This window comes from Vipera ursinii (genome assembly GCF_947247035.1).
Source record: "Vipera ursinii genome assembly, chromosome: 3".
Classification (NCBI taxonomy): Eukaryota; Metazoa; Chordata; class Lepidosauria; order Squamata; family Viperidae; genus Vipera; species Vipera ursinii.
This window is the reverse complement of record NC_139516.1, coordinates 47404889-47428949: the sequence shown is the minus strand read 5'-3', so window position 1 is coordinate 47428949 and position 24061 is coordinate 47404889. Positions and strand designations below refer to the sequence as shown.

The following is a 24061-nucleotide window of genomic DNA, read 5'->3' as shown; positions in this document are numbered from 1 at the left end:
TATGGCTTAACTGGGTTGTATTTTATTTGTATTCTGAATGTGGACATGATATTAAGAATTTTACAGAGGTTATATACAATTGCATGTCAGTACATTCACTCTGTGATTCAGTAGCAGCATGGTTGAGTTTCCTTATGTCGATCCATGTTCCACAAAATCTGCATTGAAGATCTTAATATGTGAAAGTAAAGAGGGAGATAATAAGAATATATTGTGCTATATAATGTACTTGAGGATTTGAGGTAACTTGACATGACCCAGTGAAATAAGTAAAATGATATTTGAGTGACTTGTGAATCCTTGTGTTTCCTTTTTTTGCTTCCACTATAATGTGTAGAAGACAAAATTCTTATCGCTCCTTCAATGAAATGTATGGGTATTCCATATCTTCCACGAGTAAGGTGATCTCTTCTTTTAGCCATTACCCAAAGTGGAGAAAATAGATATCTTGAGTCATTTTGTATCCATTATTATGTTGCTTCCAGTTATGATGAAGTGGTTCTGAGTCTGTCGGGACTGATGAATTCCACCTTCTTGAGCACAAGATATTCCTCTGCCCCAATGGCTTTCTTTTTGAGCTGTGGGCTATAGTTTCTCTTGATGATAATGTATAGTTCCTCAGTACAATAAACAGATAATTTAACATAAAATGTGTCAAAATGCATGGATGATTAAACAAGATTAGAGAATTAGTTTCCATCCCTCAGAACAAAGTATTTTAGCTTCTGAGGTGGGGATAAGGATGTGTGGGTTGGTGACAACAGCATGTGACCAGTCTGTTCCATTATAAGCCTGCAGAAATAGGTCTCCAGCTGCATGCATGTGGCTTCAGTACAAAAAAAGCAGAAGGGAAGTTCAAGATGCTGAAATAGAAAATAAGGTTAATGATAACCTGGGGGTTGGTATCTCACTGCATGTGGCAAATAGATGTTTCAGTCAACCCTAGCTATCATTTAGGTTAGTTTCCCAGATTACAAGAAGTACTTGAAGGTTTTGAAATAGTGAAAAAGGTTAAATATTTAGGAGTATATATTGCAGCTTCAAATGTAAAATTGTATAAAAATAATTATGAAACACTATGGTTGAAGGTACAAAGGGACTTAAATAATTGGAAAAAATTACAATTATCATTATTGGGAAGAATTGCAGTTGTTAAAATGAACGTTCTACCAAAGTTTCTCTTTTTGTTTCAAATGATACCTATATTGAAAAAGGATGCCAACCTTGATCAATGGCAGAAGGGTATTAATAAATTTATTTGGGCGGGGAAAAAACCAAGAGTTAAATTTAAGATTTTACAAGATGCCAGGGAAAGAGGGGGACTCAAGGCGCCGAATTTGAAATTGTATTATGATGCGGTTGCCTTGACGTGGGTTAGTGATTGGCTTAATTTAACTAATAAGAGAATACTTCATCTTGAGGGATGGGATTTGGTATATGGATGGCATGCATATTTGCTTTACGATAAGGTAGACAGGGCTTTTAAATCCCATATTCTTAGAAGTGCTTTATTGCGTGTCTGGAAAAAGTATTTTTATAAGTTAAATTATAAAATACCGATTTGGGGAATTCCTGGACACGCGATAGAGGGCATATCTATGGGAGTGAGTATGGCTATGGTTTCTTATAAAGAACTACTTAGATTGCAAGGGAATGATTGGCAACTTAAATCATTAGAGGAGTTAAGACAAGAAAACATAAGTTACTCTTGGTTTCAATATACCCAATTGAAAGCTAGGTGGAAGTCAGATCAAAAGGTTGGCATCACAATTACAGATCAAAATTTAGTAAAACAAATTAGAGATTTAAATTGTGCACATATAAAGAGGATATATAATGCTTTAATTGAATTGGATTTGGAAACGGAACTGGTTAAAGACTGTATGATAAAGTGGGCACAAAATATTCAGGAACCAATTTCGTTGGACACCTGGGAGATAATTTGGGTCAGAAATGTTAAATTTACTCAGGCTCAAAACTTAAGAGAAAATTTTAATAAAATGTTTTATAGATGGCATCTGGATTCCAAGAAGTTGTCCAACATGTATCCTAATTTACAGTCTAAATGTTGGAGATGTGGTAGTTTAGAAGCTACCTATTTTCACATGTGGTGGACTTGTAGAAATATAAAAGCTTTTTGGATCAAAATTTGGTGGAACATTCAAAAGATTTTTAAGAGAAAGATAAAGTTTTCTCCGCAATTGTTTTTATTGGGTATTGTTGTAGATTGTGATGTTAAAGAAACTAATTTGATGTTGAATATGAGAACAGCAGCACAGTTACTGGTGGGACAATATTGGAAGAAGGATAGTTTGCCTACTATAGAAGAATGGGTGTTTAAAGTTTCGAATCTTGCAGAAATGTCTAAGATTTCTGCTTAGTTGAAAGATCATTCACAGGAAAGATATATTTCAGTTTGGAGGAGATGGATAAATTATATTCAGAACAAACATGGGACTAAAAAGTTCCATTTAGCTTATGAGTAGATTTTAGTGGGATATTGTTATTGGTACTTTGTTTGTAGTTATGTTAAAGGGGAGTTAAAGCACATTATGAATTTGGTTAATTGTACATTATGCATAATTTTTATTTAGAATATGATTATTGTAACTATAATCCTGTATTTAGCTCTGGAAAGTGGGGGGGGAGTGGGCGGTTTTGGGGTGGGGGGGATTTGGGGATATATTATAAAACTTTGTTTTTGTAAAACTCTTTAATTAAAAAAAGAAGTACTTGCCATAATACAGATGGCATCCTAATAGGATAGGGGTTTTTGTGTGTGTGTGTGTGTGTGTGTGTGTGTGTTCACAAGAGAGAAACACAGTACTCAACTTCATTTTCAATCCTCGTAGAGAAGTTAAGCTTTACAATGCAAGTTAGTCTTATAATAGTTTCCAGTATCCAGTCTTTTATCCTGAATAAACTCTTGAGGTTCTAATTATGATCTTATCACTTGGTGTATCTATTCCTCCAATTGTAAAATAAAAAGAGGAAGTTACTGTTACTTATATCATCATAAATCTTTGAGGACAGCTGAGGGTTTGAGTCTGGCTATAATCATGTTTGTGCATGTCTCTATTTCACCTTTTTAATTACCTCATGGGAATTAAAAAATTATCAGAACAAAGGCAAAATCTGCAAATTTTACATGGAGAGCAATGGAAGATGTCCACAGTTCAATCACAGAGAACAAGAATTCACATAAAAGAGCTATAGTCCATCATTGTAGATTATAGGGAATAGTAAACTAAGTGGACCAAGTAGGTTGTGTATTTGTGCGTTTCCCCTAATTCCAGCCAATTGTATCTTGTGTCTAGAAAACTTAACAGTTTAAAACTATTAGGCTTGTTTATATTATAAAATCCAAAATACCCCCTTTTCAGGTGTATTTTTTCAGATTACTATTTTAGCAAAAACATATATCCTTAAAATATGAAGTGTGTGTGTGTTTCGTGTGTCTTTTTCTTCATGTGAAATAGTACTCAATTTCCATTTTTAATTCGTATTTTGACCTGTTAATAACCTTTGTCTCTGAATATATTTGCCCTTCCTTGCTTCAGTGATATTTGGAAATAGAAAAGACTATTTCTCCTTGGCATGTAAAAATGGGGGTGGGAGAAAAAGAAAAGCAGTGGGTTGTCTCCAGAGCAGAGGAGGGGTGTCATGTTCCTGCAGCTGGGCATCTTTGCCTTTCAGACAAAGCCCTGATAAGATTCCATCTTCCAGACATGACATAATTCTGCCAGTGTCACACTCAGGTCCCGATACAATCACTCCCTTAGACGGGAAGCCAGAGTTATTGTGTAGCCGTCAGACTTTGATAACGGCCAAGCAGAACTTGCTGCTTGTTAAGCAAACACAAGTCTGAGAGCAGCAAATTACTCTGAGAATGAAAAGGAGGTCATGGCATTAGGCTATTGTGGGAAGTGAGTTGATTTGGATCGATCCAAGAGGGATCAAGGAAATCTGAACTTGCCAGTGAAGTTGGTTGGAGAAGGCAGCTGCCCTGGAGTCCAACCCATGCTTTGAGAGGATCACTGTCTAGGTTCATCTGTGAAATAACTCGTTAATGATATTTCAGAGAGCAGGCGGAATATAACCAGTTCTTAAGATACTTCTTGCTTCCCTGGGAAAAAACAATTTAGTTTGTACTAGTTCAATGAGCGTCTCTGCATTTGCAAAGCAGCAGAGGTAGAGGACCTGGCTCACATCCTATTTGACTGTTGTCTGTATAAGAGGGTGAGAGACAGGTATCTTGGTCTATATACCAAACGAATGACCCATTGGGATCCCCATATCAAAATAACTTATCTTATGTCCGGTCAGAACTTGAAAATAACATTTAACATAGCACAGTATTTAAACAAAATGATCCGGTGAAGATCTGCATATGTGGGACTGATTGGGGTAGATTGCAAGGGCGACTCCGAAATATAATATCATATTTTATCTATATCTTAAATTTGTATTTTAATACTATTTCATCTTAAATTGTATTTTATTTTAATTCCATTTTAAATTGTATTTTATCAAATTCCATTTTGGATTGCTTTTATCAAGTTTTGATGACGGTTTGTTGCTGGAACTTTGCACTTTGATATGGCCCAAGGGCTAATCAATAAAGTTGATGTTGTTGTTGTTGTTACTAGTTAAAAATTGCCGCTCGAACTTGCTGCTTGAGCATTCTTTTTGGTTATGGTGTGGAATGTTTGTGAACAGTTTGTCTTTTCAGAAGATGAATTGTAAGGTTTCAAGAAAAGAAAGGGAAGAAATTATTTCCTACCTTTTTTCCTTTTCATAAAAAAACAAACAAACCCAACCTACTGTATACGTGATTCTAAGATGCTTATTTTTAAGATTAAACATGAAATGCCAAATAATAGAACTTCAACTAACACAAAATCTTTACTTACACTTCTAAACATAAACATAATATCAGCACTCCCATATTGCTGGTTTTTGTTTCTATCTTTGATGTGAATTTTGAGTCATTTTATTCCAGGAGCACACGTAATATTCAAATAGCTGATCACCAATGTGTGGAACATGTTTTAGACAAGTTACATAATAACTGTAATATATTTTCTGTACAGATAGTCCTCAACATACAACCACAATTGTGCCCAACATTTCTGTTGCTGAATGGGATCGTTTTTAAGTGACTTTTTTTTAATCCCATTTATATCCCGCCCTTCTCCGAAGACTCAGGGCAGCTTACAATCTAAAGCACAAATCAATGTGCTTAGCAATAGCCTTCATTCTATGTATATGCCTGCTTATTAGGGCTTTCGCCCCCCCCCCCCAAAGCAGCATTATTACAAAGTCAGCTTATTGCCCCCAACAATCTGGGTCCTCATTTTGCCCCATTTTATGACCTTTGTTGCTACAGTTGTGAAGTGAATCAGTGCTGTTGTTAAATTAGTAACAGAGTTCTTAAGTGAATATGGGTTCCCTATTTACTTTCTTTGTCAGAAGGTTGCAAAAGGTGATCCTGGCACGCTGTAACCATCATAAATACATGCCAGTTGCCAAGTATATGAATTGTGATCACATGACTGTGGGGAGGCTGATGTCGTCTTGGGAAAAGCAGTCATAAGTCACTTTTTTTCAGTGCCACTAAAAAATGGTCACTAAAATTGCAGGGTGTAAATTAAGGACTAGTTGTAAAAGGGGTCTATGACAACTCACCAGGGCCAACTCACCACAGGACAACTTGCCAGGGTCAACTCACTCCAGGACAAGAGTTACACTAATATCAAAGAAATGGTGGAATAGAATCACTAAATAAAGGATGCAAAGGTAGGGACAAAATGAAATATGAATGACAAAAAATAAAATATTTTTTAAATTATTTTAAATAATTAAATTGAATTGTTGAATTGTCCATGGTGAGTTGTCCCATAGCAAGTTGGCCATGGCGAGCTGTCCCCTGGTGAGTTGGCCATGACGAATTGGCCATGTTCGTTTGGCAATGTAGCAAATTGTTCTATTCCGCTGTAAAGCAAAGATATTTAGATTTCATCATATAAAGAGACAGTCTTTTGCCTTTTCAATCCTATTTCCTCCCATTTTTGGTGACATGAAGATACCAAATCAAAAGCATGGAAAAGTTCCTCTATCCAAGTCCTCCATTATTTTCATGTACTGTATCTTTATTCAGCTACATCGTTTGAACTGTGCCTTCAATTCTCTATATAGCCTATAACACACACCCAAATCATGCATTAAACATGGATCTCAGATACAGATGGGAGATCTGAAACACATAGAGATCGAAGTGCCTCTGGACAGTTCAATCTGTAGCTCATTTTTCTTGTTTCCTTCACAACAATGTACCTTTGTCCCTATGTCTGTGACCCATATTTCTTTCTTCAGTCCCCATGTACAGTATCTCTTTGTCCCCCTCCACCTCAGTGAATACAGGTAAAGCATTCATTTTCACATCAGTTCAGCAAAGGCCTTTAGTAACAAACTTGGTTTTCAGATGAGCAGATGGCATCAACCCACTGATATCATCTGGGCAGAGAAACTAGGAAAGGTGGGAATCAAATAGTAGACCACCAGGAAAAACACAAGAACTCTAAGCCAGGCTGAGAAGTTCAAAACCATCTCAGCGATAAGCAGTAGCAAATCACTTCGCTGCTGCAGCCAAAAAAACTATACAGTTGTATCTATCCATGTAATCAAAATCCAGCTTGGCTTGAGAGTTTTTTTAAACTTTATTAAACCTCATATGTCATTGGAATGTTGAGCTCAGCTTACCTCTAAGACACATTAATATTTCTGACGCACATTTACATTTTTAAAGCATGCCAAATTATTTTGCTACTTGACATCTTAAGAATACAAACCATATATTGAAAACATGTAGAAAAACTACAAATTTTCTGTCTGTAGAAGGTTGGGAAAATACTGCTGTCCATTCCATTGTATGCTTGTGATTTGGGGTGGGGAAAAAAATAAAGGAATTTATCGTGTGTCAGAGAAAGGAATTGCAGTTACTGTCGCAATTGGCTGACTGGATTTAGTTTGTGCAGGCCTGTCCCAGTAGAAAGACTTCTGATTATTTAATTATATATGAAAGTCCTGGATTTTGCTAGGCATCAGCATCTATACTTTCTCTTCTTTTTTCTTTATATGAGAAAAAGAACCCTTCCTTTGGTTATTGTAAGCATTGTACAATATTGGGCTCATATAACAAATTGCTGAAAGCTCTAATATTGGGACTGACCACATCACAGAGCTTTACCCGTAGATGGTGTTAGATCAGGGGTCCCCAACCTTGGCAACTTTAAGACCTGTGGACTTCAACTGCTGGGTGGGGAATTCTGGGAGTTGAAGTCCACAGATCTTAAAGTTGCCAAGGGTGGGGACCCCTGTGTTATATGGTTAACCTATTCAAGTATAATGTAGAGGCCTTAAAGAATTTTCATTTCTACTTGTTCAAGAATTATATAATCTTGGTTGTTGGAGTCTAGAAAACAATTATTACCTGACACCTAGTCAATTCACCTGCCAAAGAAAGAATTTTTCCTACTATGTAATTATTTACAATACAACAAATTTCAGCTGTAATGGCTTATGTTATGCTATAATCATGTTCTGAAAACACCAGATATGAAAGTGCTTCAGGGAATACAACCGCTGTGAAATTCACAAGCAACATATGATGTCTTTAGCAATGGTGACAACTGTTTATAGCCTTTTGGTTTTATGTTTTGCTTATACTATCTGTTAACAGGAATTAAGAGTATGTTTACTGACATTCCTACTATATGCTATATAGGCAGATGCAATAGTGTTGTAGTATTTCTGATGTTATCGCCATTTATTTTTTATGCTATGTATATGTATGGTATTAAAACAAATTTAAAATCCATTCTGTAGAATGAAATCCTTGCAAATTATTGTAGGAATGACAGAACAATTGTTGTTCCAAATGATGCTGATTTAAAAAATGGGAACTTCAGCCTCTGTTTCACATACATGCAATATTATTTAATAACTATATATGAAATATTATTTACCATACCTTACAGTTTATCTGAACTTTAAACTAGCTTTTGAAGTCCCAAAGGTGCTTTCCCATAGACATTTAGGTTTTGAGGTAAATCATCCCAGGGTAGAAAGCCAAAAATAAGCAAGATGCCCTGGGAATATTGTGGGGGTTTCTTCTCTTATACAGATCTGTAAGATGTCTTATGTGCAATATATCCTCCTTTGTGAATGAATTGCATGAAAAAGATTCTACTTGATCCCATCATTCACTTCAGTACTACCCAACTTTCTTTGTCATCCCAACCAGATATCCATAAAAGAGGTTTATATACATCTATATACATTTATATACAGAAGAATCTTGACAGACTTGAACATTGGGCACTATCTGACAAAATGAAATTCAGTGGTGAAAAAAGTAAGATTTTACATTTAAGCAAGAAAAACCAAATGCACAGGTATAGTATAGGTGATACCTTGCTCAATAGTAGCAACTGTGAGAGGGATCTTGGAGTCCTAGTGGACAGTCACTTAAATATGAGCCAGCAGTGTGCTGCAGCTGCCAAAAAAGCCAACACAGTGCTAGGCTGAATTAACAGAGGGATAGAATCAAGATCACCTGAAGTACTAATACCACTTTACAATGCCTTGGTAAGGCCACACCTGGAATACTGCATCCAGGTTTGGTCACCACGATGTAAAAAAGATGTTGAGACTCTGGAAAGAGTACAGAGAAGAGCAACAAGGATGATCAGGGACTGGAGGCTAAAACAGATAAGGAATGGTTGCTGGAATTGGGTATGTCTAGTTTAATGAAGAGAAGGACGAGGGGTGACATGATAGCAGTGTTCCAATATCTCAGGGCTGCCATAACGAAGAGAGAATCAAGCTATCAATCAATTCTCCAAAGCACCTGAAGGCAGGACAAGAAGCAATGGATGGAAACTAACCAAAGAGAGAAGCAACCTAGAACTAAGGAGAAACTTCCTGACAGTTAGAACAATTAATCAGTGGAACAACCTGCCTCCAGAAGCTGTGGAATGCTGCAACGCTGGAAGTTTCTAAGAAGAGACTGGACAGCCATTTGTCTGAAATGGTATAGGGTTTCCTGCCTGAGCAGGGGGTTGGACTAGATGACCTTTATAATAATAATAATATAAGGACTTGATAGGTAGACAAAAATGCCAAATCCAGTCTGAACATCTGGCTGACTGTGCGATGATAAATTATTATTATTGTTGTTGATCATCGTACAGTCAGCCAGATGTTCAGACTGGATTTGGCATTTTTGTCTATCAAGTCCTTACCAAGGACCTGGGATAGGCAGATGTGGATGTTTGATAGTATTATAGATATCGTCGCAGGATGGAAGCAGTTCCTAGTAAGGCCGCCTTTTGCAATTGACTAATGGTGAATTTGTCAATGCCAATGGTGTTCAAGTGGTGCTCCAGTTGTTTTGGGATTGCACCCAAGGCGCCTATTACTATTGGTACTACCCTTGCTTGCCTTTGCCACAGTCTTTCTATTTCTGTTTGAAGGTCTTTGCATTTTGTTATCTTCTCCAGTTCTTTCTCATCTATTTGCTGTCTCCAGGCACTGCCATGTTTTTTTATTTTTATTATTATTATTATTATTATTATTATTATTATTATTATTATTATTATTATTATTATTATTTTATTTTATTTTATATTATTTTATATTATTTTATTATTTTATTTTATTTTTATTTTTATTTTTTTTTACAGGGCAGCCTTTGAACATTGACCCACAGACTTTTAATCTTTTAGGGAAGTCTCAATGTATAGCAGCCTAACCATATGGATCTTTCCATGACTGAAATTGTTGCTGTGTGAATTAAAGATTGCAGTAACAGAATTCTTGACAAGTGAATTCAAGCAACAATCTTTTTGCATACTGAATCTGTTTGAATTATTAATTTATCAAGGGGCAGGGAACTTAAGGAACTCATGTTGATGCTTAACAACAGTTCCCAGTAGCTCAGCCAGTTTTAAGTAATATTGGAAATTGTAGGTCAGAACCTTTGAGGAACTTTTGTCCATTCCTATATTAGATAAGTATAGACATTAAGATAGAAGAGGATGTATATAGCTCAGGATTGAACTGTGGAGTTCTTTTTTTATTGAAAAGTTTTAAAATACATTTTAAAAAACATAAACTCCCTCCCTCCCCCTCCCCCCCCACTTCCTCTCCCTCCCCCTCCCCCCCAACTTCCCAGAGCTGAATACAGGGTATAAACTTTAACCAACTTAAGCTAAAATATGCTAACCAACTAAAAAAGACACTTTAAATTCTATCGCACTTTAACTCCTCTTAACATAACTAAATAACTAAATAATAATAACTAATTAATAATACATCATATAATACTAATACTTATTCATATACTAAATGAAACTTTCTAGTCCCATATTTATTCTGAATATAATCAATCCATCTTCTCCATTCCAAAATATATCTCTGTTGCGATTGTTCTTTCAAATATGCTGAAATCTTTGCCATTTCCGCCAGGTTTGACACTTTTAAAGTCCACTCTTCTATAGTAGGCAGTTCCTCCTTCTTCCAATATTGCGCTACCAAAAGTCTTGCTGCCATAATTAAATTTATCTCTATATTGTATCATAACCACCTCCTCCTCAGTCTTGTCCATTTTATTCTCAGCTTCTGACATTTTAGCATCCAATCTCAAATTATTTTGATACACCTCTTCCACACGTTCATCCAAACGCTCAATGCAAACTGCCAGCCCCTGAAAAGCCACTAAAATGTCCCCTCATATTTCTTTATTCTTCTCATTGATAAGTTCAGATATTTGCTGAGATTGATTTTTTAAAGCATCTTGTAAATCTTTTAATGTTAATGTGGGTGCAGGTGCCACTGGGGGTGGCATCAATGCCTGTAGTGAAGAATGCTGAACTGGTGACGCACCAGCACTTCTAGGAATAGAAGCTTTAGCTGGTTTAGAAGCCATTTTAACACCCAATTAATTTTCGTTGCGCACTTTCACTTTTCCACTCAGCTTGCAACTTTCTTTCTCCCCTATTAAATATCCAAATCCTTAAATTCACTTTTAAACCAATTTCAAATATTTTGCGCAGAGTGACTTTAAAAAAAACACAATTTCTTCCTTCTCAGTCTTTATATGTTATGATATATTCATTGTCCTTTTATTTTTCACTGACAATTCACTCCTGCACCATCTTTCTTCCTTACTTTTAGTATAAACCGGAGTTAAAGATCATATACTTGCTGTTTCAAAATTCTCCTGCACAGCTCTGCCTGCATCCAAGTAATCCAAAATACAATGTTGATTGCAGGGATGGTTGCAGCGTCCTGCTCTGTTCCATAGCCTTGGAACAGAGGAGTCCCCAAGTCCGGAGCTAATTCAGGCTCTGGGGAAGCTCTCACCCTTCAACAGAATAACAATTCTAGGGGTCTAGGGGAGCTCTACCTCTACCTGAATGTTCCCCCTCCCCTGTTCTCCAGAGGGAGGTTGTTTCCAAACCGCAAAACAGCTGATTATCGCTGTTTTCACAGTTCAACGGAAAACAACGGGGCTGACGGTCAAAACGGCCACCATCGACAGAGCCTTGCCACCCGGAAGTCCAAACTGTGGAGTTCTTAATATTCTCTCAGCTTGGTTATTTACTTGCAGACATTAAATGCAGACATTAAACATCAGTGTACATAATGTAGAATATCGAAATAATAATACTGTTCTTCAAACATATATATCTCTTAGATTCTTTCCACCCTTTAATGAATAAATTAATCTTTTTTTCTCTTATCCATAACCTACAAAAGAAATTACTGGTGCTTCAGTTGTCAGACAAACTGTCAAGATTGAAAGGAAAGGTGTAGAGTTACTGTGCCATCCTGATTGACCTATTGGACTTTATATTGTAATACATATGACTTAGGATTTAGGTTATAGAAAATGAATATTTTTAAAAAGCATGAAAAAAATTCTTAAAATATGTGGTATCTAATTGTTCCACAAACATATTCGTCATCCACATGAATTACTACACCCTGTCTGCTGGTCATCTATAAGTTTCAGATAGATTTTTTTTTAAATTTAATTGTTGGTCTTAGCTGTATACAAATTATCACTTTATTTTTTTATTTGAATGTGAACATGACTTACAGAGAAGAAAAAGTAATTTAAACTCTGTTCATTTTTCCCCTTGGTCTTAAAATGAATAAACTCCCTGCTATATTTGGTAGCTAAAATGGATGATTCATATCTAGAATCACTTAAAAAATAATAAAGGCTAAACGGGGATTCCCTACCCCCACATATTTACAAAGTGATTCTAGATATGAATCATCCTTGTTAGCTACCAAATATAGCAGGGAGTTCATTCATTTTTAAGACCAAGGGGAAAATGAACAGAGTTTGTTTATCTATCTATCTATCTATCTATCTATCTATCTATCTATCTATCCACACACACACACACACACACACACACACACACACACAAATATATATATATATTTGTTTTCTGAGGTTTTCGCGGGTGTTTGTATGTGGATCTTTGGTCATTCGGGTTTTTCCCCACGTAGAATTGAAGGTGTAAAAGCAACGTTTCGACGAAATCCCATCCGTCATCCTCAGGCTGGTGGCTTCAGCTTCCTTCTTCTGGGAGAAGCATATATATATACACACATACATACATATATATAATGAGAATTTAAGTTCCAAAGAAGAAATTTGCACCCAGACCAGACAAATGTCCTTTTCCATTTTTTTGAGGATGGAAATTTTGGTGGGTTCTTAAGGGTCACAGTGATTTATAGCATCTGCTTTCATCTTCATTTTAATCAGAAAAGTAGTAAAGTTCATGCCACTGAAAATTTTATTGTGAAATTTGCCAATGCAACCTAATTATGAGGCCCCAATAATGAAGGCTGGGGACCATATGTAACCTATGAGTAGAGAGTATTGTAGAGATGCAAAAAGGAAATGGCAAGGTCCTGGATATGAAAATTAAAAGCAAGGCTGGACATTAATGCAGACTTTAAAAAGAGCTGCTTGGATGGGTTAACAAAAGATTGCTGGCTTGGCGGGTGAAGGGAATAAAAAGTCATGAATTAGAATAATCTAGAGTAAGTAGGCAAGTGGAATGCTGTTGGGCAGTGGGACGAAATGTGCAGCTGGCTGATGTATTGTTGAGAAATAAACATCAAAATGGATGAAAAAGCAATTGTCTGTGGATAATATGGCAAAGCAGTCCTCCGAGTTAATAACAATATGGAAGTGGCTCTCTGTAATTTTGAGTTGCAAAGAGAGATCTGCATTGCCTTTTCTTCATTTCTACGGTTACTTTTCCTTTCCTTACTGAAAGGAGAGAGAAGCTCCAAAGTGGCTGCTCATGCGTCTTGTCTCATTTAAGGTTCTCTGTGCCCCAATTTTGAACACTTTGCCTCATTGTCTTCTATTACTCGATGATACACAGCACAGTCTGAGGCATTTTCTGGGTTGCGGTTTTAAAAGACACCTTCACATCCAAATGAAAAATATAATGTGCACTCTATATTGCTCTCCTATTGCTTGACTTAGATTGGATCATATCTTTGGCCTGTTTTGAGTTGATTTCAGGAATGTTTGAAGAGGAAAGCCTCAACTTGTTAATTTTAGCATAAATGAATTAATGTATTTATTGTGTTTCAATATCTGACTCACAGTGGTCTATCAACTATTTCTGATGAAATGCTTAGTCTTCTTGTTTGGTTTATTTTCCATTGTTCAGAGTTTTCATTTCTTCAGTATATCTATTTTTGTTACATAATGGCTACTAACTATTCATAATTAGTTTTATGTGTTCTTACTGCTAACTGTTGATTGATGCTTAAAGTACAAATCAATACTGAACTTGCCACCAAGATTACAAATTATTTTGTTACTAATGAGGAACTTGGTGATTCTATATTAATTCATTTAAATTCCATCTGAAAATGAACTGTGCTGCATTTTATGAGGAAAGCTTGGCATAGCTTTGCATCTTCCTTCCAAGTTAGTTGATTTGATAGTGACATGTTATCCCTTTGTTCGGAAGACAGATGATGATGTCAAGGAAAGGGAACTGCCATTAAGTTCCATTATCCTACCCTGCCATTTCCTAACTTTTTAAAACTAGTTTTTCTTAAAGAATCTCTCCTCTCCCCAACAAGGAATATGAAAAACTGTAATACGTTCATTTCATTCCCTGTCCAGACTATTTTCCTCATTTTTGGAATGATGAATGTTCACATTTATTACTTGCATCTCAGGTAAATAATTTTTAAAAAGTGAATCCCTGTACATAGGCTATTGTTGGGGGAGGGTTGGCACACACCTACACCCACACCCACCCACACACACTCATGGGGTTGTGGTGTGAAAACAGCATTGGTGATAGATGTAGTGGTGTCAAGTGACTGCCTCAGGAAGTATGAGAATCTGGAGAAGTACTAGGCCTGAAGAAAGAATTAGAGAGGATGTGGAAAATAAAGACCAAAGTGGTCTCAGTGGTGATAGGAACACTCAGGGCTGTGACTTCTAAATTTTTCCAACAGATTCCAGGAAGAAGATCAGATCTTCCTGACCAAAAGAGTACAGTGTTAGGAACAACTAAGGCAGCGGCCCCCAACCTGTTGGGCACTAGGGACTAGTTCCGTGGAGAAAGGTTTTTCCATGGACCGGAGGGGGGCGTGGTTTTGCATGCTGCCTGCATCTCAGAGATGGGGCTTTGCTTGTTTGTGCAACCCAGTTTCTGGCATGCCGCGGCCCGGTGCTGGTCCACAGGCTGGGGGTTGGGGATCCCTGAACTAAGGTAATGCGCAGAATTTTCAAACTCAGTCTTCTAGTACAGGACCTGAGATTGGAGGAAGACCCATACCACCACTACAGTGTTTTAATATTTGTTTTTTATGATAGGGACAGATCTGAGTCAAGATGTGGTTAGATGACACTATTATTTTCTTTACTTTGAAGCAAAAACCACGTTGTTAATCAAAATAGGTGTCTGTGAAACTGAAAGTTGAAACAAACTGGTCTAATCATTGACCAATCATTGACTCCCTCTAATGGTTTGGTTCAAAAACTACAAGTACAAGAACTTTGGTTGTACCTACTAAACAGATTACAATACTGTGCATGTTGCAAGTGGAGCTCCATTGGAGAAAATGGGGTGGGGAGGGGAGCGCTGGAAAAATGTCAGACAGGCTTCCTTTTAGAACTAGTGAGGTGACGATAGAAATTGGACATCCAAATGTTTGTGTTTATACCTTTGCAGGAAGTGGTGAGGAGAAAAAGTTGTCCATCTTTGTGTTCTCTGTTGATACACACATATAAGCCATCCTGTCTATATTAGAAAAAAATGTTACTGCAAATTGAAGAATGATACTTTAAAGCCCCTGTCTGTGAAAAACTTCTTTTAAATTATTTTTGTGAGTTTTCTTCCACCGTGGCTGTTTAGTTATCACAGGAAGTTCTAGATATGCATTTCTTTTTCATTGGAAGAATTAAAGCAAAGTGTCTTCTTTTTTTTTTCTTTCAAAGGGATTATGGGTAGAACAGAGATTTTAACACCAGGACATGTTTTTTCCCCCCCTGCAAATACTGTCTATATTTTGTGTGATACAAAGAAAGTGTTTCAATGTTTTAATGATAATTACATTTAGATATCCTCTTAGAGCACTTTGAAATATTCTTTTAGTAGAGGCTGGGCAAAATGTAAAGTAAACAGGTGCCAAAAGGTAAAGTGGCCATCGTCTATAAAGAGACAGGTGTGAGGAGGCTTTCAATGAAACGACAACAGCAGCAGTACACATGGTAAGGAACTGAGGGAGATACTAAATGGCTGGGATTTGAGCTGGAGAGACCGGCTGGGCCAGAGGCATAAAGCAAACATCATTAGAAAAGGCAAAGATAAGAAACAAACAGAGCAGCCAAGGCTGATATTAGACAAATACTCTGTAAAAATACAAAAGCTGCATAAAATCAGGCAAGAAGGCCTCCCTAGAGCAGGGAGCCACAGGATTGAGGCAAAAAAAAAAGCAAGATGTGCTTGACAGAACCCTGCTACCACCCACTGGTGGGAAGATAAAGAGGAATAAAAGATGGTAAGTTCCAAAATGCTAAAAAGTTGAAGATCCTTCAGCAGCCGAGCTGTGTCAGCTATCAGGTTGGAATTGTGATACAAAATTACGCTTATAAATTTGAACTGAATGTTCTTGTAAAAGAATTCCACAAAGATGTGAGAATAGTATAGAATGAAAGGGGATCAAGAATAAATCACAGCCATTATGTTACTATTACATTTCTTACCAGGTATACAAAATAAGATAATGTCACACTTCTGTTTACAGGATATGGGCAAAAGCAATAAAATAGCACACTCATGCTAAATCAAATCCAGGTTTGGAACTGGACCACTGATTACCAGAAGAGCAAGACTCACTTTTAAATCGTAGCACCTGGTTAGTTGTCTAATTAGGAAACAAATGTGCACAGGATACTGTCCCTACAAGAAAATCACAACCCTATCTTGAGAAGAACACAAGAATGGTGTATTTCCAAACGCATTATCATTTTTGTGAGCCATAAGGAAAAAAAAATGCATCATTTGTTTTCCATCTATTTGTTCCAACCAGATACGAATAAGGCAACAGCATTTTTACACAGAAAGCCTAACATATCTTTGATTTCAGTGTTGGGATTATGTAGAGATATACATTCGATTCTTATCTGAAATAGAATTCTTAAGTTTTATAATTTTCATTCTTTTCCTGCCCTCTTCAACTCACTTCTTGCTTTCTTACATACACATGCACCATGTCCCTCTATTTGTGAGATATCAATTACAGGTAATCTTCAGTGAGGCTATTCTGGTTACAGATAATCCACCAAACAGTATTTAGCATTTATCTGAACCGCACGCTACCATCAATGCCACAGAAAGTGAAAAGTTTAAATCTCACTGAAAAACATGCAGGAGAGCAAATACTGTCTGGGTTTCTGTATTAACACCACCAAAGCAATTAGGGAAGGGATCGTATTAGGTTGCAACTTGTTTTACTATTTTCAAACCAATGATTCCATGCAGATTCCCTGAAGCTATTGCACAGTTCCGCACAGCTGCCCCAAAGAGCACGGAATCCCCACTATCTAGGAGGGTTCAGTGGTCAAGATTGAAGGCTGTTGACAAATTCTTTAGCTGCCAAGGAGTAGCAAAGCAAAGTCAAATGCAAGCTTTTTTTCTTTCTTTTAAAAAAAATAATTTTATTGATTTTTATAAATGGAAAATTTAAAAGATAAGCAATAAAAGTTTAAGAAAGAAGAAAAAAGAAGATAGAAATGCAAAAGGAAAAACGATAAGAAAACTAAAAAAGAATGATTTCTGATTTTCTTTGATATATAGATGAATTAAAAATACCTCATACTCTTACTCTATGGTTAGCCTTTGTCTGCTTTATTTCTATAATCTCATATAAATATCTTTTTTTAAAAAAAAATGTCATAGGCATGCCAGTATGAGAACTCACTCTTACCATTTTTGTCAATCGGTGTGGTCTTTTTCAGCCCCAAGAAAGAAGGTTTTTTCTACTGCTAAATTCCTTTGCTAGTCAAGTGATGTGTCAGCAGTATCAAACCTAATGTGGTTACAAACATATATGACAAAAAATGCCCTTTATAACAAAAAATATAAAATAAGGCCTTCCTTTCTAAATTTGGGGAATAGAGGCATTGAGGAGGAACAACTGCATAATTACAATTGGATAACTAAGTGGGGAGAAGACCTTGAAAAATAAACAGTATCCAAAATTGTAGGAAAAGTCTAATTCATTGAGTTTCCAAGAACTGTAACATCTCTAAGGTGGGGGGATTGTTTCCCATCTCTCGCTTTTGCCTTGTTGTCTTGGCCAGCTCTTTTGTTTATACGGCCCCCATTCGACCTTTTAAATTGCTGTTAATGTTTTAGCGTAACGAATTAGTCTCTCATCACGAATCAGGGCTCGAAATAAAAAAAAAATCCTCTGAGGCCAACATCCTGAAATTGGGGTCATTCTCATTTGCAAGGCAGAGAATCTGAGAACCTTAATGCAAGGAAATTTATTCAAAGGCAGAGCCCCAACGTGATTAGGCCCTTTGTAATTATAGCTCGGAGAGATTCCACTCCAGCCTCCTGCCTCCCTCATGGATTAGCAAGTGAGTCGGAAAAATACACAGGATTTAATTAGAGGCAAATTAAAATTGGTAATGAAATAGGGGCAGTAGCAAATGGCAGGGAGCGGTGGAAAGTGGGGGGGGAGAAGGAGCTAGTAGCTCTCAGGGCAACACTGCCTGTGTACGTGCATTTTCTTTATTTTTACATTTAGAAATGTAAAGATGGGAGAATAAAGAGGAGGGACGTGCTGTGAAAAAGGAGGGAGAACTTGGGGTTTCAGAAAGAAGATGACAATAGAAATTCATTGCAATATCTGAGCTTACTTTTCCTCTCCCCACTCTTCCTTTAATTTAGCCAGTAGTAAGCAAAAATGTAGGGTGGCTTGTGAATATTGTTGATTGATAAGGAAAGAAAAACAATAACCATAATAATAATAATTAAAAAAATCCGTAAAAATTAGATTGCAACAAATGGTTGTTCTATGGAAGTTTTATTACTAGATGTTTTAGAGTTTAAGAAAGAGTGGTTGCCGATTTGATGAAGTCCATTGACTTTCAGGAAAACGACTGAAATTGTCATACAGTAATCCCTTCCTTTTGTATCTCTAAGTAATAGTCTTTTTCAAGTGGCTGTGGGCACTTGATCTCATTGCGGTGATGTCTCACGTAACTTGGGATCTTATTTTTTTCCTGTTGCTGACATTCTATTTCATGCAGCTCAGATCTCATAACTGTTGAATTTCTTCAGGATAGTCCATGAGTATGTCTGTGTTATGACATGTGTTAACTGGGACTGTTAATGTTTAGTAGCAAAGATTTCATACAGATCAAGAGGTATAAATAAGCAATATTATAGGACAATTGAATTGAGATAATTCAACAAAAACCCGTCTGCTACAATAATTACTATATGTTGATTTCAGCATATGATAAAGTGAAACCAATCCTTCCTTAGAAGACTGTTATATGGAGTTGTTAAGAATATAGATATCATTTTGCTGATGACAGCTCTGTAGGAAGCTATGTTTGGTTAACACAAAAATTAATTGGAAAATTTTATTGGAGAGGAACTGTTAAATGGGAGATCTTCATCTACTTTGATAATATTCTGTTTTTCTCTCTACTCTGCTTGTAGAATGCTGTACGCCACAACCTGAGCCTGCATAAGTGCTTTGTGCGAGTGGAAAATGTCAAGGGAGCAGTATGGACCGTAGATGAAAATGAGTACCAAAAGAGAAGGCCACCAAAGATGACCGGGTATGTCTGATAGCTTGTCAGGTAGCTTTATGGTTCAATCTGAGAACAATTTTTAAAAAGTAAAGGTGGCCTTGAGTATAACACTTAGTGCAGGGGTCTTCAAACTTGGCCTTGGCTGAGGAATCCTGGGAGTTGAAGTCCACAAGTCATAAAAGGGCCAAGTTTGAAAACCCATGACTTAGTGACTAAATAAACACAACACACAAAATCTAAGTGGTTTTCTATATTTTTTTCTGGGATTTAGTCCTGAAACTGGCCTATACTCATGTTATTTTCTGGTGATATCAGATTTATATATTACCCTGCTTAGTTTCTGAACACAGACAAGGTAAGCCAATGATGCCATCTGCTGAGATATGAGAATAGTTGGGAGTATGCAAAGTCCAGATTACATGGAGATGGAAAGTGCATGGGAGCTCTGGAATAGGAGCATTGGCTTTCATACCGATATATATCTGTCATAACTATTAGTCATTCATAGCCTCCATGAATGCTTTTAAAAATATCTAGGCTTATGGCCATCACTGATATATTATAAGCTAGTAGTACATAGCATAAGCTAGTAGTATATTTTTGAAATGAGTATTTAACCCCAATATAATTCCCACCAAATGACCCAGGGAAAAGAGGTGACTGAGAGGCTTGTATGATTATTGCATTCTTGAGGGACTTCATTATGCATTTAGGTTTTTAGAACCATATTTTAACTTTGGCTTTAATAACTAATGCTTCTGTTGACATGTCGGCTTATTTGAGTGAAGAACCACAGCACACTACTGAGTGATTTTATAATCATTTTGTTCTATGTTCACTTTCACACTCCATGTGTATATAGGTGTGTGCAATGTAAATTTTCCCTATCAACATCAAACCCTTGTCACTAAATGTTCCCTTGGGAATGTCATAAAGATACTTTATACAACTATCAATAAAGAACAGTCAAAAGAAGACCGGGTGGAATTGAGAAAAGAGAAAGTATCTGGTACCTGCAATATGCATTGATACCAGTGTTATTGCTATAGCCATACTATTAATCTCTGGAAATTTACATGATCAAAAGAATTCTTCTTGGATATATAGAATTGTGCTGCAAACATCACCTCAGCATGTACAAGCAGTGGTAAAAATACACTGAAGCATTTTGGCAGAATGAACAGATACAAAGGGCAGATACCAAATAGTAACTGAAAGGGGCTAATGGTATTCCATAAACAAGAAGGAACCACTGGTAGCAGTCTAGTAGTGCTGTACCTTATTGTAGACAAAATGTTGTTAAATAACGCTAAGCCATTTTTTGTTTTGCCATTAGCTATGTTTAGAGTTTATTTATACATAAAAAACTGAGGCAAAGTAAATAATATAGATAGAAGAGAAATATTTTAATTTTATAGTTAAATCACTTTCAAAATCTTTAATAATTAAAAAATATTAAGCCAAATATCTAAGATTTAGAAACAAAGTAACATTTGTCTTCCAATTGTAGCTTTCTGCTTAATTATTATATTACTATTTTTATTTATTTTTTTATTTTAATCCCATTTATATCCCGCCCTTCTCTGAAGACTCAGGGCGGCTTACAATCTAAGCAAAAATCAATGTGCTTAGCAATAGCCTTCATTCTATGTATATGCCTGCTTATTAGGGCTTTCGCCCCCCCCCCAAGCAGCATTATTACAAAGTCAGCTTAATTGCCCCCAACAATCTGGGTCCTCATTTTACCTACCTCGGAAGGATGGAAGGCTGAGTCAACCTTGAGCCTGGTGGGATGCGAACCTGCACTAATTGCAAGCAGCTGGTGTTACTTAAGGAGGCATTAACCCACTGCTCCACCAAGGCTCTTATATCACAGCTAACAGCTAAATCTACACCAATTTACACCACTACCATTCACTATATTTCATATGTATGTTTGTGTACATTTGTAATTTTTACATGTACAGTATAAAAGATAAATGGAAAAACATTTTGCATTTCAACAGTCTTTCCATTTCCTGTATGCCATGGTCAACAACAGATGGATTCACAGATACTGATCTCCAATGCCTAATGCTTATCATGGCTTTGATTAATCAAGAATCAGTGGGGGTTTTTGGAGGGGAGGAGAATAAAATAGAGAAGGTTATCAGCCATAGTCACAGTTTTGCCACATACAAAATTCCCTGATAATGGTAAGTGTCAGCCAGGTTTGGCATTTTGGCCAGTATGCTATAATTTCTATAAGAGCTCAGTTTTACTCTAAACAGGCTAATATTATTCTGTGCAAGACTGCACGCCTACATAACTGTTATTTGCCTTCTACCACCATGGTTGTATATACACTAGTATGAGACATCCTTAAGTGTTACAAGTAGCTAAGAAACATCAACCATAAAACAGGACAAATAGTATTTTTTAAATAGTAATAAAAACATCCAGAATTGTTCCCATAATGATAGTGGCTCTGTTGCAAGGAGTAGGGAGAAATTACCTTCACCTACTTTTCCCCCCTCTCTTTTCAGGAGTCCTTTCTGAATAGTCTGGCAGTGTGTAAAATAAAACAAGACACCCTGTAGCAGGACTTAATATATATTGAGAGTCAATAGCTGCATTATAAGGCTAGGCTAGCAATATCCCAATGCTCCTAAATGTGCTGGTTTTGTATTATGAGAGTTGTAAATTATGGGAATTGGGAAGGACTAAACAAGAACGGAGATAAACAATGTGTTCTTTCCAAGACATCTCTGCTATCTTACTCTTGTTTTTGAATAGGAATGTTAAAAGCTGCATCTTTTGTTTACAGGAGTCCAACTTTAGTGAAAAACATGATTTCTGGCCTTAGTTATGGAGCACTTAACGCCAGCTATCAGGTAAGTCTTCATAGGTGGAGAAGCACACTTGTTTCTATTACAGCAAGCCATCTTTGTTTGGGGAATATTGGGTTGGTTAAACTCCTGCTCTATTGGATATCTTGTACTACTGCATTGTAGAAAATCTTCAAAACTCTTTCAGTGATCGATGAAGTCATTATTTCATTTAGTTCATATTCCAGAATATTCAATGTGGTATTTTTCCTCAAGATAATCAGAGGAACCAGATCACTTATAACCCACACCACTTCACCACCCCTGGGACTCCAATATCCACCTTCTTGCTGTTTCAGTTACATTGCAGTGTTTGCTTGTTTTTGCTTCACAATATAAGTTCTAACTTTTAGCAAGGTGAGAAGAAATCAGTGACAGCAAATGACAGAATAGATAGTCTCTCTTGGAGCTGAATGCTTTGAGCTTTGATCAGTGGATTGATCCCTCTACTACCCTTCTCTTCTGATTGGGAATAACACACCGGAATAAAAGATAGCATTGGATCCTAACATGGACTAGCTGTTTTAGGCATATTTTCTGTTAGGGAACAAGTGACATATAGCTATTTAATGAATCTCATTAAGTTTCAAATCATCTTAGCCAATGACCAAAAGCTTATCAGCACAAATAGAAAGCTTATATTTCTGACATCTGCTTCAAACAGACCAAGGTTTTCCCCTCAATATTTTTAAATGGATAAAACCATAAAAACTGATGGGACTTTCAAATATCTTTTAGTTATCTAGGTTGAACTATTTTTCCTTGTTAGCCATCCTAACTGATATTATTGAAAGAAAAGGTAGAAAATAAATGTTCTTAATAAAGTAATAAATTTTTATTTGTCTAAACCTTTTGATTTTTTTTCCCTGGAAAATAAAGGTACTGTTAGTATAAAGGCAAAATATTAACCATTTTCTAAGTAAAGAAATATCTGGGGTTGTTTTCTAAACATGTCATATCTGATTTCTTTAAGAATTTGTGAATTATACCAGTTGCTGTTTATGTTTAGGCAGCTCTGGCTGAGAGCAACTTTCCTCTTCTGAATAGTCCCACCATGATCAACACAAGCTCCACTAGTGGCATGCTGCACATAGGCCATGATGATGTGAGCAGCACTGTAGAACAAGTCAACAGCAATGGCAGCAATAGCCCCCGGCTTTCACCACAACAGTACAAGTAAGCCCAGAAACAAGGTGTTGGTTATTTTAATCATAAATGAAGTGGTGGGATTCAGACAGTTCGCACCAGTTCAGCACAACCGGTAGCTAATTTTTTGTTGCCCAGGCCCAGAACGGACTTCCGGAAGCGGCATCCATACAGAGAGCCGGTTGTTCACGTATTTGAATCCCACCACTGCATAAAGGCTTCATATATTGAAATTAAATGAAATTTCTTGGAAGTGCTAAGACAACGCTATTTCCAGAAGCAAGATTACTAGATCCAGAAGTCTTTAAATGTCTCTTAACAGTTTAGTAGAAAATCAATTTAGGTTTTTTTTTCAAGAGTTTATGCAAACTGGAAATAGATCTAGATATTAGGCTTTTACAGTAAAAAATAATATATATCGAGACAGTAAAAACTAAGGCATTCGTCACCACGATGTAAAAAAGATGTCAAGACTCTAGAAAGGGTACAGAGAAGAGCAACAAAGATGATTGGGGGACTGGAGGCTAAAACATATAGGGAACGGTTGCTGGAATTGGGTATGTGTATTTTAACGAAGAGAAGGGTGAGGGGTGACATGATAGCAGTGTTCCAATATCTCAGGGGCTGCCACAAAGAAGAGGGAGTC

General features: G+C 36.6%; 1 protein-coding gene across 3 annotated transcripts in view; it reads left to right on the top strand.

The window, feature by feature from the left end:
• Positions 1-24061, top strand: part of FOXP4 (forkhead box P4) — a 183560-nt gene that overhangs the window by 148628 nt on the left and 10871 nt on the right. For all 3 annotated transcript variants that reach the window (XM_083359853.1, XM_083359855.1, XM_083359854.1), the window contains 3 exons: positions 19308-19429; positions 22209-22275; positions 23279-23445. In XM_083359853.1, coding sequence (XP_083215979.1) covers positions 19308-19429; positions 22209-22275; positions 23279-23445 — 356 coding nt within the window. The remainder of the gene's footprint in view (positions 1-19307; positions 19430-22208; positions 22276-23278; positions 23446-24061) is intronic.